Source organism: Saccopteryx bilineata, chromosome 6 (genome assembly GCF_036850765.1).
Source record: "Saccopteryx bilineata isolate mSacBil1 chromosome 6, mSacBil1_pri_phased_curated, whole genome shotgun sequence".
Taxonomy (NCBI): Eukaryota; Metazoa; Chordata; class Mammalia; order Chiroptera; family Emballonuridae; genus Saccopteryx; species Saccopteryx bilineata.
In genome coordinates this window covers 31,231,565-31,246,838 of record NC_089495.1, presented here as the reverse complement: position 1 = coordinate 31,246,838, position 15,274 = coordinate 31,231,565, and the positions used below count along the sequence as shown (strand labels likewise).

Below are 15,274 nucleotides of genomic sequence, written 5' to 3'. Positions count from 1 at the left end.
TTGTCCATTAGTTAGATATCATTTTCTAATCCTAATATTAATAAAATAGATTGAGTGTTGTATCTAAACTGACAGAATAAAATTTACAAATATTTTGTTATATGCTGTTCATTCCTTGCTTTACTATGTAAATTTTCTATTGAGTAATTTAGTCATACTCTTTCATTTTAAACAAAAGTTTTGTAATGTTACCAAGTTTTCCTTAGATACAGCTATTGAATGAAAGTAATAAATTTTTGAGACTCTTTTATTGGATAAATTTAAAGTTAACAAATAAGGAATGACACAAATTATATTATTCTACACATTTTATTATAAAACCCAATATTTTAATATCAAATTCTACCAAAATACATCAATATTAAATTATATTTTTTCTTTTTATTGTATTAGTGTGCTTTATAATGTAATTATCATCAATATAAAAGGACAATTTCATTTCTAACATTCTCCTCACTTTATTTTGCCTTTTTACTATACTCTCCTGCAAGGTGTCCTACAACATTGTAATTGATGGAAACACATATACTGTGAACCTGATGCAAAAGTAGGTGATCTATGTTATTTTATCACATGTCTATGTTCTATTTATAATTATCACTTATAATTATCCAGAAAGTCATTATTTTGCATTTGCAAATGTTTCTAGGTACTTATTTTATCCTTTAAAAAATCTTAAAAGTCTATATAATAAATCTTGAATCTATGTACAAAGAACTTGAACCCACAGTGAGGCTTCCATCTTTCTTCATGCAGAACCAGATTTCTCTTTTGGTTATCCATGTTATTTCTAGGGGATGAATTTTGACAATTTTCTATTTGAAAGAACATTGAGGATTTTCAGGTAAAATACTGATACTTTTAGAAAAAAGTTTACATATTTTTTCAGAATATCTTAAGAATCTAGAATATTATCTTCATTAGCCAAACTCGATTTTGTACCTGCTAATAAATTTGAGGAAAACAAGCATAACATACTAAGGAATAAATAAACATCAGAGTCGTAATGGTCTATTTTTTAATGATAAGAAAAGACATCCAAAAATAATGATAATCATACTTCTGCAAGTGAAATTTACCAAATTGATATAAAACTAAGAAATACACTAGCGTCATTTCTAGAACTCAAAGCTGCGATTCTTTCATATATCATAGTTTGGAAAATGTTCTCTGTGTGTAATATGAATAATGCTAGTTTGAAGGAAGACATTGAAAACAGACTCAAAACTACCTCCTCCTGAAGAAATGCTGCTGCATTTTTGCAAGAAATAACCTTTGGAAAATCTAGGTAGAACCTCATAGCTAACCACTAGTTTGGAATGCCAAGTGAAGGACATCAAAGTGAACCAATGGAGGAGCCTAAAGCAGCCTATGCATAATTGCCAGTATCACAGGTATGATATTTACTGAATGCTTAATATGTTTTAAAATATGTAAAGTATATTGTTTAGAAAAATAAGAAGATTTGAGTTAAAATGCAATAATAGCAGTTGATTTCTTAGACTCAAAAGGTATAGAATACAATACAGCTAATGATGACTTGGGGTGGTAAACATACAATACAATGTACAGATGATGTGTTATAGAATTGTGTACCTGAAACCTGTGTAATTTTTTTAACTAGTGTCATCTCAATAAATTCAATAAAAAGGAATAATAATAATAATAATACAACTAATGGTGATGTAATAATTCATGAATCACATATTATACACCCTACAATTAAAGCTTTTTTGTTCACACACAAGCACTCAAAGCATATTTAAATAGAAAGCAATCACATACTAGAATACACAATCTTTTGAAGGAGAACATTCTCAATGTCTAGCACAGTAAAATTCGAACACCATAACAAACACTTAATCAAAAACACCAGCTTTTTGGTAATTAAGTAGTCACTAAATAATGCTTGGCTCCAAAACATTCAAAACATTGTTACCAAATTATCAACAGAGTAACTAATTGCAAGTAGACTATTATAAATAAAAGTTTTTAAATATTACCAAATCTATGATCATAGCAAAATGCAAGCTGTCGCTGTTTTTACATTTTATATGCAGCAGATCAGAATAAAACGAGTGATAAACTGGGATACGGAGAAGACAGAATAAAGTGTTGTCAGGTTCCCCCTGCTGGTGGAGTCATGAAACCTTAAGTAACCATTGTTACTGGTTTGCCTCAAACCCTGGCAGCCCTTACCAAGGAAAGGTATCTTGGTAGTTAGTTAGTTTAAAGATCAGCCAACAGCTTGTACAAAAACAGAGTGATAACCACTGCACTCTCAACAGACTATGAGGCTTGGATTGTGTTTAGAGCTAGCATCAATCTGTCCCTTGTCACAGCAATATGGCAATCCCCTAGGGAAGGGCCTTCAAACATGAAATTTGAACAGAGACTAATTTTATCACATTTCTCAATGGTATTCTTGCCAAACTCAGGGATCAATCTAGATTAAGATATTGAGAGTAATACTAATTCCATTGATTCCATTGAGTACTCTGATTATCTTTTAATATGCTATAGTTTTTCTGCAATATGCTAATCATGTTTTTTTGTTGTTATATCTCCAAAACTTCTGTGATTTTTGTTTTGAAGATTAATATCTTTGATTCAATTCTGGAAACTTCTTGCCAATTTTTAAAATTAATATTTCCTTTCCCCCTACTCAATTAACTTTTTATGGAATGCTGTTGGATATATATTGGGCCCTCTTAGTTGAAGTAAACCTGGGTGAATGATCCTTTGGTTCTTCTAAGGAAGCAATTCCAGACTCACTTATTCTATCACATATATTTCTAATATTCTTTTTTCCCCCATCATTCTTATTTTATGGATTATCTTATTTATTTGTTTCTCATAATAAAACCTCCTTTGTTACTGGACTCAAACTTAGAGGTACAAGCTTTCAGGGAAGACAGTTTACGTCTCTGGTGGCAATCTGTACCTGATGTTTTTCTTTGGCCTTCTTCATTCTCTTGGCCAAAAGTTCTGCATATTCTATGCCCTCTTAATTATTTTTCTTAGCATGTCATTTCTTTAGAGCAATACAGCTACATTTGTGGTGCAGAACATATGGAGAAACAAGATGCTGGATCTTGGTTGCTTGGTTTAGGCTATATTTCTTACCTTTCTTCTTTAAGAGCTTTCTCATAATGTATTGGCAGACATTATCTTCTTTGGAGATTGAAAAGTCTGTGGATTCTGCTAACTCTTTTGGGCCCCAAGTGAGGAGGCATAGTAATATCAATGAGACCAGGAATATCTTTCTCTCCCCACCTTTTTTTTTTATAATGACCAAGTTGAGAACACTGAGATTGGCATCCACTGTACAACCTCAAACAGATTTGTGCTTTCTCTCTCCCGTCCTTCTTGGTCTATGATAGGTGGACACAGCCATGGGTCAAGACACCCTGCTTCACGGGAAAAGCTTGCTTCTTGTTGGCACCACTGATTCAAACCCCATAACCCTTCCATTCTTTATCCAGAGCATCAGCAGCAACTTCAGTAGTCAGACATTTATCATAAAAGGTACAAAGTTTGCCTTCATCATCTGCTTCAATGAATTTCTGGCAGCTAGTAGCTGGAAGAGATGTTCAGCTTCATCCTGAAGCAGCCAATCACCTCCAGGACACCACCAAAAAAGAGGCTCTCGTTGTTTTTGATTTGTTCTTTATTCTGGGTAGTTTCCTCAGATTTTAATTTACACTTTAAAATATCTTCATGTAAGTATGTCTAACCTACTTTTCAGAGTTTTTTCTATGGCTATACTTTTTATGTTTAGAATTTCTGTACAAACATGGATATTTATGCTCTGCAAATATTTTTTATGGTTTCTATTTCTGTCTTTTTTTTCTTTTGAACACAAAAGTATATTTATTCTAAGTTAGAGTTTAATTATTACTTAATTATTGTTATTTCTCTGTACAAGAATTCTCTCTTTTTTAAGCTCTGAGTTTTTCTATATGTCTGCAACTATTATTGATGAACCTTTTCTACTGGACATTATCTTCCAATGATATTTCTTGACCTTATATTGGGTTGTAGAGGCTTCTCTCTAGGGTGGTTTTATGAATGATTTTGCAGATCCTGAGGGAGAATGGCACGAAATTAAGAAAAGAGACTCATCTAGAAAATAGGATGAGATCGGGAGGCCTCTTCAATGCTGATGGCAAGATCAAAGAGAGAGAGCCCCCAATCTGCCTTATATTTATAGTGTAGAAATTAAAGCCTTTAAGCCAATATACAAATGAGGAAGTCTCTAATACAAAGCCATTTATCTGAGGCATAAATGGGATTCCTCATAAGAGTGCACCATCCCACATTATGCAACAGTCAAGGGTATGGAGAAAAGCTTAGCTTTGAGAAGGGTGTTGAGAAGATCTTAGTATTATAAGGGTGTGTGGAAGATCTTATTATTAGAAGGCTGGAGAAGTGCTTAGTCTTAAACTAAGCCCTAGGCCAGTGGTTCTCAAACTTTTTGAAGTCGGGGCACATTTAAATTCTACAGATAATTATAGGCTCACTAAATACAAATTTCTGAAAAATATGTTATAATAATTAAGTCAAATATTAAAGAAAAAAAATAAAGTCCAAGCGCGCTTTTATGGTAATTAAACAAAATAAATATGACAAAATTAAATTTACTCTGATATTAACTTTTTTTTTTTTCTGAAGCTGGAAATGGGGAGAGACAGTCAGACAGACTCCCGCATGTACCCGACCGGAATCCACCTGGCACGCCCACCAGGGGGCGATGCTCTGCCCCTCCGGGGGGCCACTCTGTTGCGACCAGAGCCACTCTAGCACCTGGGGCAGAGGCCAAGGAGCCATCCCCAGCGCCCGGGCCATCTTTGCTCCAATGGAACCTCGCTGCGGGAGGGGAAGAAAGAGACAGAGAGGAAGGAGAGGGGAAGGGGTGGAGAAGCAAATGGGCGCTTCTGTGTGCCCTGGCCAGGAATCGAACCCAGGGCTTCTGCACGCCAGGCCGACGCTCTACCACTGAGCCAACCGGCCAGGGCCGATATTAACATTTTTATGTTACATTTTTTGAGTTATGTTTTTTAGAAATCATAAAAAAGAGGAGTTAAAAAATAAAAAAAAAGACTGAAAAGTTATCTTTTTATATATATAGATAAATTCTTAGTAAGATTTAGTAAATTTGGCAGGTCCCAGTGCAAATGTGTTTTTTCATTCTTGTGTTTATGAGAAACATAAGCTTGATGTGTCCTAGTGATTTCTTCAATGTTTGGGCACATATCTGAAAGGCAAACTTTCATTTTCTCATCAATACATTGAAGAATTCCTCTCTTTTTACTCTTAATTGTGATGAAGGTAGAAAATCCTAATTCACATAAATAGGATGTTGAAAATTGTAGTAAAATGTTCAAAGCTTTTTTAGATATTGCCACATGTTCTTCTTTTATAGAAATCCAAAAGGCTTCAAGAGACAATTCCTTATGTTTAATCATCAATCCATGATCAGTGGATATAGCTGCCAGTTCTTCTTCTTCTGTTAATGTTAAACCAAAACACTTGAAGCTTCCATGAATGGGTTTCTAATCCAATTGTATTATTCAGTGTTAAGTGTTAGAAAATGCTATAAATTAAATTCTGCCTTTCAGCCTTCAAGTCCTGTTTTATTTACACTTAACTTTTGCTCACTTCCAGAATTGGATTCTTCAATATCATGCTTCTTTTTGAGAAATCTATCCATCTTATTTGGGTGTATTTATCTAAAAATAATATAATGATGTGTTAATAATAAATATAATAATGATGTGTTAACAAAAAAGACCGGTATTTCTGTAATGAAATGGTATAATAGAGTAACTATATTTATTTTTATATCTGGGCACATGCCGTAAACCAGCGCAGCTAGTAATTCCAGGTCCTGAGTGGGAATGCTGTGGAATTAAGAAAATACACAGAATTAAGAAAATATGGGGTCGGAAGGGCCCAATAATTGCTGCTGGCAAGAACAAAACACACCCAAAAACCGCATCTTGCTTTATTTGTAGGGCAATTTTGGCCATTAGCATATCAATGAGATCTTTGATCATGTTTCCAAGGCAACCCAAGAATTTTACCAAGTGCAGAAATCCCCCTCCATACATATTATCTTAACTTTATACCAAAGGATAGAAGAAACTTGCCTCCAGTCTTTCCTGGGAACATGGGGGTAAACAATCCAGCACCAAAGTTTAACAGCCTTTTGCAACCTAATCAGGCAAGTGAGGTGGGAAGTTGGGCAGACTGTCAGCTTACAGCCAATTCCCCACACCTCTGTACCCCAAAAATGTAAACTCCAAAAACCTTGTTGGTTTTTTGGTCCCCAACAGGCACATATTTCTCTGGAATACCATAGGGCACACCTAGAAATCTTCTAGGGTGCACCAGTGTGCCCTGGTGCACACTTTGAGAACCACTGCCTTAGGCTGTAAAGATTTTATCAGCTTACAGCCTGTCTCCCACACCTATGGGTTCATTTGTTTGGTCCAATGTCTATTTTGCTCGTCATCTCAGGATTTCAGCAATGATGAGGCTATTTGTAATCCATTTAACACCTACCCAAGATACAGTTTAGGGTATTTGTTTTTGCATGCAATGTTTCTACTATGGTCAGGACTGGATACTTTCCTTCTGTCCATGGTCTGTGAACAGAAGGTATTGATTTTTCTTTTTCCTGTTCCTTAATTGAAGAGGATATTTCTAGGTCAATGTATTTTATTGGAACGTTGACTATATTTTCTCATACTAGGGACAACTGTTTCAAATCATATCTTTTTATGCTAGGGACCAGAGGGCATAAAGACACTATAGAAGCCACTATTCTGAAGGCACAATTCTGGTCCAGATTCTTCATTTGCACAGTGTCACTTGCTCACTATTTCAGCTGTGGCACAGGTCTTTGTTTCTATTTTTTTGGTCATTATCTTTAAAGCAAGAGTCAGATAGTAAATATTTTAGACTTGAAGATTATTGCATCTTTTTCAGGTCACTGAAATGTAGAGTGTCTGGTAATGCTCACCTGTGAAATATCTTCACCTGGAGTTCCTTTAGTTTAGAAACTTTTTATTATTGATTTTAATTTTTCTGAAGGCTTTATGATTGTGTATTTTCTCTTACTGAGTCTGTTTTTATACATTTTCTGGGTATTCCATCATCTCAATTTAACACTTCTATTTCTGGTTTATAGTATTGTATTTTTTTTTCTAAAAACTGCTTTTTCTAAGGTCATCCCACCTCTTCCATTCTAATATTAATTATTTTATCTATTTTCTTTTTTCTTTGACAAATCACAATATAACTTTGTGAACTTAATAAGCTTTTCTTGAACTAATTTTTGTTTTGTTGATCATTTATATCAGTGGTTTTCAACATTTTTACACTTGGGACTGGTGAAAATAGGAGAATTATTTCAGGTACTACTAAGAAAGAAATCACCCTGCTCCTAAATAAATTTGACTAAGGTTATTGGGTTTATAATCTTCATACAACATCACAATGATTAACTCTTTCACAGACCAGCACAAAATTTCTGGCAGACTGGGACCTGTCCAAGAACTGACTGTTGAAAAACACTGATCTATATTATATGATTTTTATATTACTATATTGTTTTATATCTTTTTGGGTTATTTTTTTCTTTGTTTATAACTTCTTCAAATGAATCCTAAGTTAATTATGCATCAATCATTTTAATTTTTAATTTAAGAATTTAAGGTTAATTTTGTGCCCTAAATACTCTTTATCTATCCCTCAGATGTTTATATATGCAATTTTCTCCAATTTACCAGTAGCAAACATTTTCTTAAAATAAGTTATTTTATTTTCTCCAATTTACCACTAGCAAACATTTTCTTAAAATAAGTTATTGTTTATATATAGTCATGAATTATATCCTTGATACATTTTAAATGTTCAGTATTTTTATTCCAGGCCTGCATGCCCCCCGCATTTCTGTTTATTTCTATACTTCCAAGTAGTGGCTTTCTCCTTGGGACAAACGTGGATATTTATAGTTTTTGTTTCTCTGCAAAAATAATTGTACCTGTATATCACTAGCTTTTTTTTTTTTTCCGAAGCTGGAAACGGGGAGAGGCAGTCAGACAGACTCCCGCATGCGCCCATCCGGGATCCACCCGGCTCGCCCACCAGGGGCGACGCTCTGCTCACCAGGGGGCGATGCTCTGCCCCTCCGGGGCGTCGCTCTGTTGCGACCAGAGCCACTCTAGCGCCTGGGGCAGAGGCCAAGGAGCCAACCCCAGCGCCCGGGCCATCTTTGCTCCAGTGGAGCCTTGGCTGCGGGAGGGGAAGAGAGAGACAGAGAGGAAGGAGGGGAGGGGGGTGGAGAAGCAAATGGGCGCTTCTCCTATGTGCCCTGGCCGGGAATCGAACCTGGGTCCCCTGCACGCCAGGCCGACGCTCTACCGCTGAGCCAACCGGCCAGGGCCTAAGCTAAATTTCTTTGTATAGTTTCAACTCAGAACTGGTGTGTTGCCTGGAGTCTCACCTCTCTATAGGTCATTTTCTCTCTCTCTCTTTCTTTCTTTCTTTCTTTCTTTCTTTCTTTCTTTCTTTCTTCTTTCTTTCTTTCTTCTTTCTTTCTTTCTTTCTTCTTTCTTTCTTCTTTCTCTTTCTTTCTTTCTTCTTTCTCTCTCTCTCTCTCTGTCTCTCTCACTCTCTCTCTCTTTCTTTCTTTCAAGACAAGAGAAAAAAAATTTGTTCCACTTGTAAATGGCTTGGCTCTTAGACCTGTTGCTTCAACAAATTTAGATGATCATAACAATCACAATCTTTATATTATACTAGCTTGGGTAAATGAAAATGGGATATCTATACCTACATTTCCCATTATAGGGCCTTTTAAGCATATTCTTGCCATATTTACAAATAATATATTTTAATGTGAGATGCCATTTAATCTGTTGAACATTTGTCATACTACATAGTTTAGTATTCATTGGCCATTTGCTACTTACCAGATATTCTTCTAAGTGCTTGAGATGCATTAGTAAACAAAATGGATATGAATCTCTTAGTCTATACTATTAGCAGTAGATTCTAATAATGATTTAGTAAATAAATAGATTAGGAAGAGTGTTAAAATGCTTAAACAAAAATATAAAGCAAAGTAAAAATATCTTTTGATAATCCAATAAAGACTTGAAGTAAATGAAATAATGAGCCATGCTGAAGAATATCCCAGGAAGGGACAACACTTGTGCAAATACCTTGAGGCAAATGATGTTTTGTTTTAACTTGTGTTAAAAACAAAAACAGCTAGCAGGGCACTGTAACAGTAAAGTGAGTGAGGGGAGTATGGGAAACTAATATCTTTGTATTTTCTTCTATATCTCTCTTTGTTTACCTGCTTAGTTATAATAAATATAACAAAGTAAATATTTTCAAAATAAAAGCTTAGAAAAGAAGAGTTCATTTACTGAGCAATGGAAGAATGCCCTAGATTGGCAGAGCATTGCCCCCTAGTGGCCTTCCTTGCCCAGTGGATCCTGGTTGGCACATAGAGTCTGTCTCTGCCCCCCCCCCCCATTGAATAAAACAAAACAATTTTTTTACTAAATTTTTTATTTCTTTTGCAGAGTTTTTTTACCTCAGTATTTTAAAGTTTATGGTTATAGTGACGCAGGCTATATGAAACCTTTTGAACAACAAATTCAGGTATGATTTTAATTGTTTCTTTTACTCTTGTTATGATCACATCAATTTGGGTCCTCTTATTGCTGGAATGCAAAGGATTGAAGTTATGTTTTGTTTTGACATGAATTTAAACATCTTTTTTTGATGAGTTGTCTTGAGTGAGCCTCATTGCACAGATGATTCTTCAAAACAAAAATGATTGGGATGTTTTAAAGTTATTATTTTTTGATGATGTACATCTATGTGCTCATGTGGTCAAAGGGTTGACTATGTTGTGACACACTAAAGACAAAAATGTACAATTTAAGTTAGGAAAGCTAAATCTGGAAAGAAAAGGAGAATCCAGAGACTTTTCTGAAGTATTTTCAGGGACCAAGCAAATACACATGGAATTTTATGCACATTTAAGAATATATTAAATTTTCATATATTTGGAACAGTTGGAGCTTCATTTTATAGAGTCTGAAATGCTGTTTTTATTTTTACTTTTGCCCTCCTCTACCAATTCCTGTTGTTTTTTCCATTTGCATTACTGATTTCTATATGTGGAATCTACCGGTACTTTAAAATTAAAGCATTTTTATACAGACTAAGCTTTTAACAGAAGAAATGATAGAGATAGTGAATAATTGCTTTAAATTTTGCTGAACAAACTGGATAAATATATGTGAGTTATCTATGGTGTAGTCTATACAGATATATAGATAATACATGGTCAAACAGTATTATGACATATACATATACACAAATATATGTTTATATGTATGTTTATGTGTCATGTATGTGTGTGTGTAAGAGAGAAGAGAAAATGTTAAAATCAGAGAAAGAGATACATAGCACAATATCTCACAGCTGAATTTTATATAATTTTGCTATTACTAACACTTAACTCTACTTTCTACTACCTAAAAGGTAACCATGAAAAGTAAATGTATTATTAAAAAGCAACAACAAAGAAAGCTTTATTAATAACCTGAATGTAGTAAGTTGTTAAATATTGGTCTCTATTGTAATGGGCAGTCCTGTGCCACATAATGACATTTCTGTCAATGATAGAGAATCTATACAGTAGTGGTCCCATAAGACTGTAATGGAGCTGAAAATTTTTTAATACCCAGTGACACTATAGCCATTGTAATATTGTAGGGCAGTGCATTACTCACATGTTTGTGGTGATGCTGGTGTAGACAATCCTGCACTGCCAGTCATATCAAGAGATGGTACATATAATTATGCATAGTCCATAGTACTTGATAATGACAATAAATGACTGTGGTACTGGTTTATGTACTAATTATACTCTGTCTTTATCATTATTTTAGAGTTTACTTTTTCGACTCATTAAAAATGATTATTATACAACAGCATGTTGTGTTACCCTGTAGCAGGCTCTTACATCTCATTGAACTTGGAGGTGGGGAAGGAAGGTCCGGGTTTGGTTAAAATAAAACAGGTTTTCATGCTTCTTTCTGAATTTTCCTAAGTTTACTTGAATAGCTATTTATTCATTTTATCTTAAAACTGCTTGCGTTTTCGACCACTTCCAGAAAACTTAAGTGGTTGTTTATTTATAATTTCATTTATTTTGCTAAAGAGCAGATTTGTGGAGCTCCTTAGGTTGTCATACCAGATGTCAGTTCTCTACATCTTCATTTTTAAAAAGTAATTTTTCTTAATATGTAATGCTGCAGCTTTTTTCTCTCCCAGAACTTTATTTTATTTCATAATATTCTGGTTCCATTTCTCTATGTACCTATACCCATATCTATACTTCTATCTATCTATCTATCTATCTATCTATCTATCTATCTATCTATCTATCATCTCTCTATCTATCTATCTATCTACCTATCTATCTATCTTCTCTCTATCTAGTAAAAAATATTATTGTTTGCATTATTTCTCTGAATGTTATGTGCTATTTTTCTTTGGTTTATTTCAAGATTTTCTCTTTATTTTTGGTTTTCATCATCAGTTCATTATGATGTGCTGAGTTCCTTATATCTTGTGAATATGAAGAAAAATCAAACACATGAAAATAACCAAAAGCTATTTATTCAATGCTTACAATAGCAAGGGAGTCAGTCACCATCATTTGTATTTTGGCAGATACTGTTACTGAAACCCCAATAATTTTTCTGAGTTCACCTGCCTGCACACACTTGTCCAAAGAAATACATAACAGGAGTTGGCAGTATAAAAAATAGTTTAATATTGAATTAGCTAATTTGGAGATAGGAAGCTAATGCTTCTAAAAACACAACTGATAACTTATATGTTATCTTTAGCCTGCTGAAGGTCTGGACTATGTGACCATTAGATTTCTACTACAATCTTCTACTGCCATGGGAGCTGCTTATTATCTGGGGGTCTCCGAGGGGTACATATAGACTGCTCACAAAAATTAGGAGATATTTCAAAATGAATATGAAGTGATTTTAAAAAAGCGTTTGATTTTTTATCATTCTTAAACAAGAACATCTGAAAAGCAAACGACAAGTCAAAGAAAGTTGTTCGATTATGCAATTAAGATGCAAAACCAACTTTTATTTCACTGGTGAAAATGCACTGTACAAAAGGCTGAAAGTACTGGAGTATCTGCCCATTCCCGTTCTCTGATCCCCTAATTTTTGTGAGAATTATATATGTATAGGAAGAAGGATATGATTTCTAGAGCTAAGATTTAAAACTAAATTTAATCACAATTGTATTTCAAAATTATTTTCCCAGAGTCTGTATCTGTAATTGTTAAGAGAGACAATCCAATGCAAGCTACTCTGCTATTACACTCAAACAATTTTGAAAAGAAAGGATTTCTCTTTTGGATTCATTTTGTTTTGTTTTATACAAATTTCAGCCAAAAGAGTACAAAAAAGTTTCTGAAGATTTTTTACCTTGATCCTAATGATGAAGAATGTCATGTTTAATTTATAACAAGAAAAAACTTGCAGTGTACTAATTCTTTTTTTTTAGTTGATTGATTTTAAGAAATAGAGAAATGGGGAGAGAAAGAAAGAGATAGAGACTGATTTTTTATTACAGTTATTTTTGCATTCATTAGTTGATTCTTCTAAGTGTCATGACTAGAGTTCAAACCTGCAACTTTGGTGTACTGTGACAATTCTCTAACCTACTGAGTTACCAGACCAGGGCCTAATCATTTTTGAACTTTATGGGAAGAGTTTTGGATAACTGGAGCAAATATTCATCTAACAGTTTTATAAATATGTTTGGAAACAATGAGTATTTCATGCATATATCCAAATAAACATTTTTCTTAAATATTTGAAAATAGTACCTTTAGCATGAGTTATTCTAATAGAGATATTTATACTTCATCTTTTATTTTTCAGAGTTCTTGCTACTACCAAGGGTATATTGAAGGTTATCCAAAATCTGTGGCGATCCTTAGCACATGTTCTGGACTCAGGTTGAGATATATAATTTTATAACTACAAAATAATTATTTTAGAAATAATTTTTAATTTTAAAAATTATATTCAAGGGTTCTAATGTGAGGCATGCTTTATTGTGGAAAACTGTCTTTGGAAAAACATAGTACAGAAATTCTTTTAATGCCTTCTACTCGTACTCTGAATTAAGATTTTTGATATATTCGGAGACCAAAAAATATCGATAGCTAAGCAAATACCAATAGCATTACTATTCAGTGCCACTCAGTTTGTGGATACTTAGGAATTTCTTCCTATTTTACCATCCAAGACTAATACTGAAAATTATCTACATACTATTAATCAAAAACCTGACTAAATGGCATTTTATGTACTTTTAAAAAATGCATCTTGAAATTTATAGGGGCATATTACAGCTTAAAAATGTAACTTATGGAATTGAGCCCTTGGAGCCTTCAGTTGGTTTTGAACATGTGATTTATCAAGTAAAACCTAAGAAAACAGGTTCTTCTTTATATGCTGAGGTGAATATGGAGACAAAAGATATGTCTTATAAGATACAAAGTTTACAGGTAGGTGATTAACTGAGTAACTATATGGTTATTGTTATTTATTAGTATAAACAATATATTTTTCAGATAAATTTTTTACCTTAGTAAATATGATTGAATGATAGAGGTGTTATATGTACCAGAAGCTTTGTGAGTTATATTATAAGCCTTAAAACCAAACATTAAGGTGACCAATCATCCTCCTTTAGGGAGGACAGTCCTTCTTTTGTAAGTTCTGTCCTCACTTGAAAAGTGTCCTCCTACATGTCCTCCTTTTTGATATTGGAAGTCTAATCTGTAAATGTCTGTATTTGATCGATGTAGAGTTGATTCATTGTGTGTGATGTGACATATTTGTATCTAAATGAGTACTTTTTTCTTACAATTATTATTAAAAATTAATAGACTGTAAGCATAATTACAATATTAAATATTACAAATGTTTTTATTATGCATTTATCATATTATAGAGTATTATTGTTGCAATGAATAAATTTTTTTTTATTCATGATATTGTTTTCTTCAATTTATTTTTGTCCTCCTTTTCATTGTAAAAAAGTTAGTCACCTTACAAACATTCAAATTTCCAGAACTACAAACTGACATCTTTCATTGTTAATGGCCTTTCCCCCTGTAATTGAGACCTTATTGTCTGCAGATACACTTCTTTCTCCATTATCATTATGTCAAAATTTTGGTATAATAAATACAAATACCATTCTCATAAATATTGAAGACATTTTCTTAATAGTATCACTTGGATCTTTTTAAAATTTTCCCATTAATTTGAGAGAGAGAAAGAGGAGGAAGGAAAAGAGGGAAAGAGAGACAGAGCCATCTACTTGTTGTTCCACTTGGTTGTGCGCTGAGTGGTTACTTCTCCTATGTGCCCTGACCAGGGATGGAATCTAGCACCTCTATGCACCAGGACTATGCTCTATCCACTGTGCAACCCAGCCAGGTTCTCACTAAGGTCTTTGAAGACAGCTGCATCAGGGGAAACCATTATATTTTCCTCAAGATTCAGGGTTAATTTCTTTTTATAATGAGAATGAGCTATTTCTACTGGCAAAGAAGACTTCATAATTTAGGCATCTGGTGATCCCTGATTGATCAGTCTTCCAATATGTTCCCATTCCAATTATTAAGATTTCAATTTTTTTCCTGATTTATATCCTCAGTTTATCAGTATATATTCTGTGATTGAAATTCAATTTGTGTTGTAATTCATCAACTCATAGAATGAGATTCTGAGTTTAGTTTTCAACTATCTCTGATCTGTGGGTAAGGTTTTTGTTGTTGTTGTTGTTAAAATAGGCTGAGAGAACCAACAGGATATCTGTATACATACATTTGTGTGTGCATATATAAATGTATTTGTTTATACACACACATTAATGATATCTGGACATTGTGGCCCAGTTATTTGACAAATAAAATTAACCATCTCAACAGGGTTATAAATTTTATTTCTCTATTTCTTCAATAAGTTTTATTGTTGATTTCTTACATTTGATATATGATTTGATTTAAGTTAATTTTGTATGGCATGATATAAGATTCTAAGTTCATCATTATTTGTTTGGCTATTTAATTTTCCCAACATCATTGGTTAAAAATACAATTTTTTGCTCCACTAAATTTTCATGG

General features: G+C 33.5%; 1 protein-coding gene and 1 pseudogene across 1 annotated transcript in view; one reads left to right on the top strand and one right to left on the bottom strand.

Annotated features, from left to right (window-relative positions):
- Window positions 1-2,843: 2,843 nt before the first annotated feature.
- Window positions 2,844-3,603, bottom strand: LOC136309280 (small ribosomal subunit protein eS6-like; annotated as a pseudogene).
- A 5,586-nt stretch (window positions 3,604-9,189) lies between these two features.
- ADAM2 (ADAM metallopeptidase domain 2) overlaps window positions 9,190-15,274 on the top strand; it is an 86,737-nt gene continuing 80,652 nt past the window's right edge. The window contains exons 1-4 of the mRNA XM_066237506.1: window positions 9,190-9,239; window positions 9,603-9,681; window positions 13,014-13,090; window positions 13,477-13,645. Coding sequence (XP_066093603.1) covers window positions 9,190-9,239; window positions 9,603-9,681; window positions 13,014-13,090; window positions 13,477-13,645 — 375 coding nt within the window. The remainder of the gene's footprint in view (window positions 9,240-9,602; window positions 9,682-13,013; window positions 13,091-13,476; window positions 13,646-15,274) is intronic.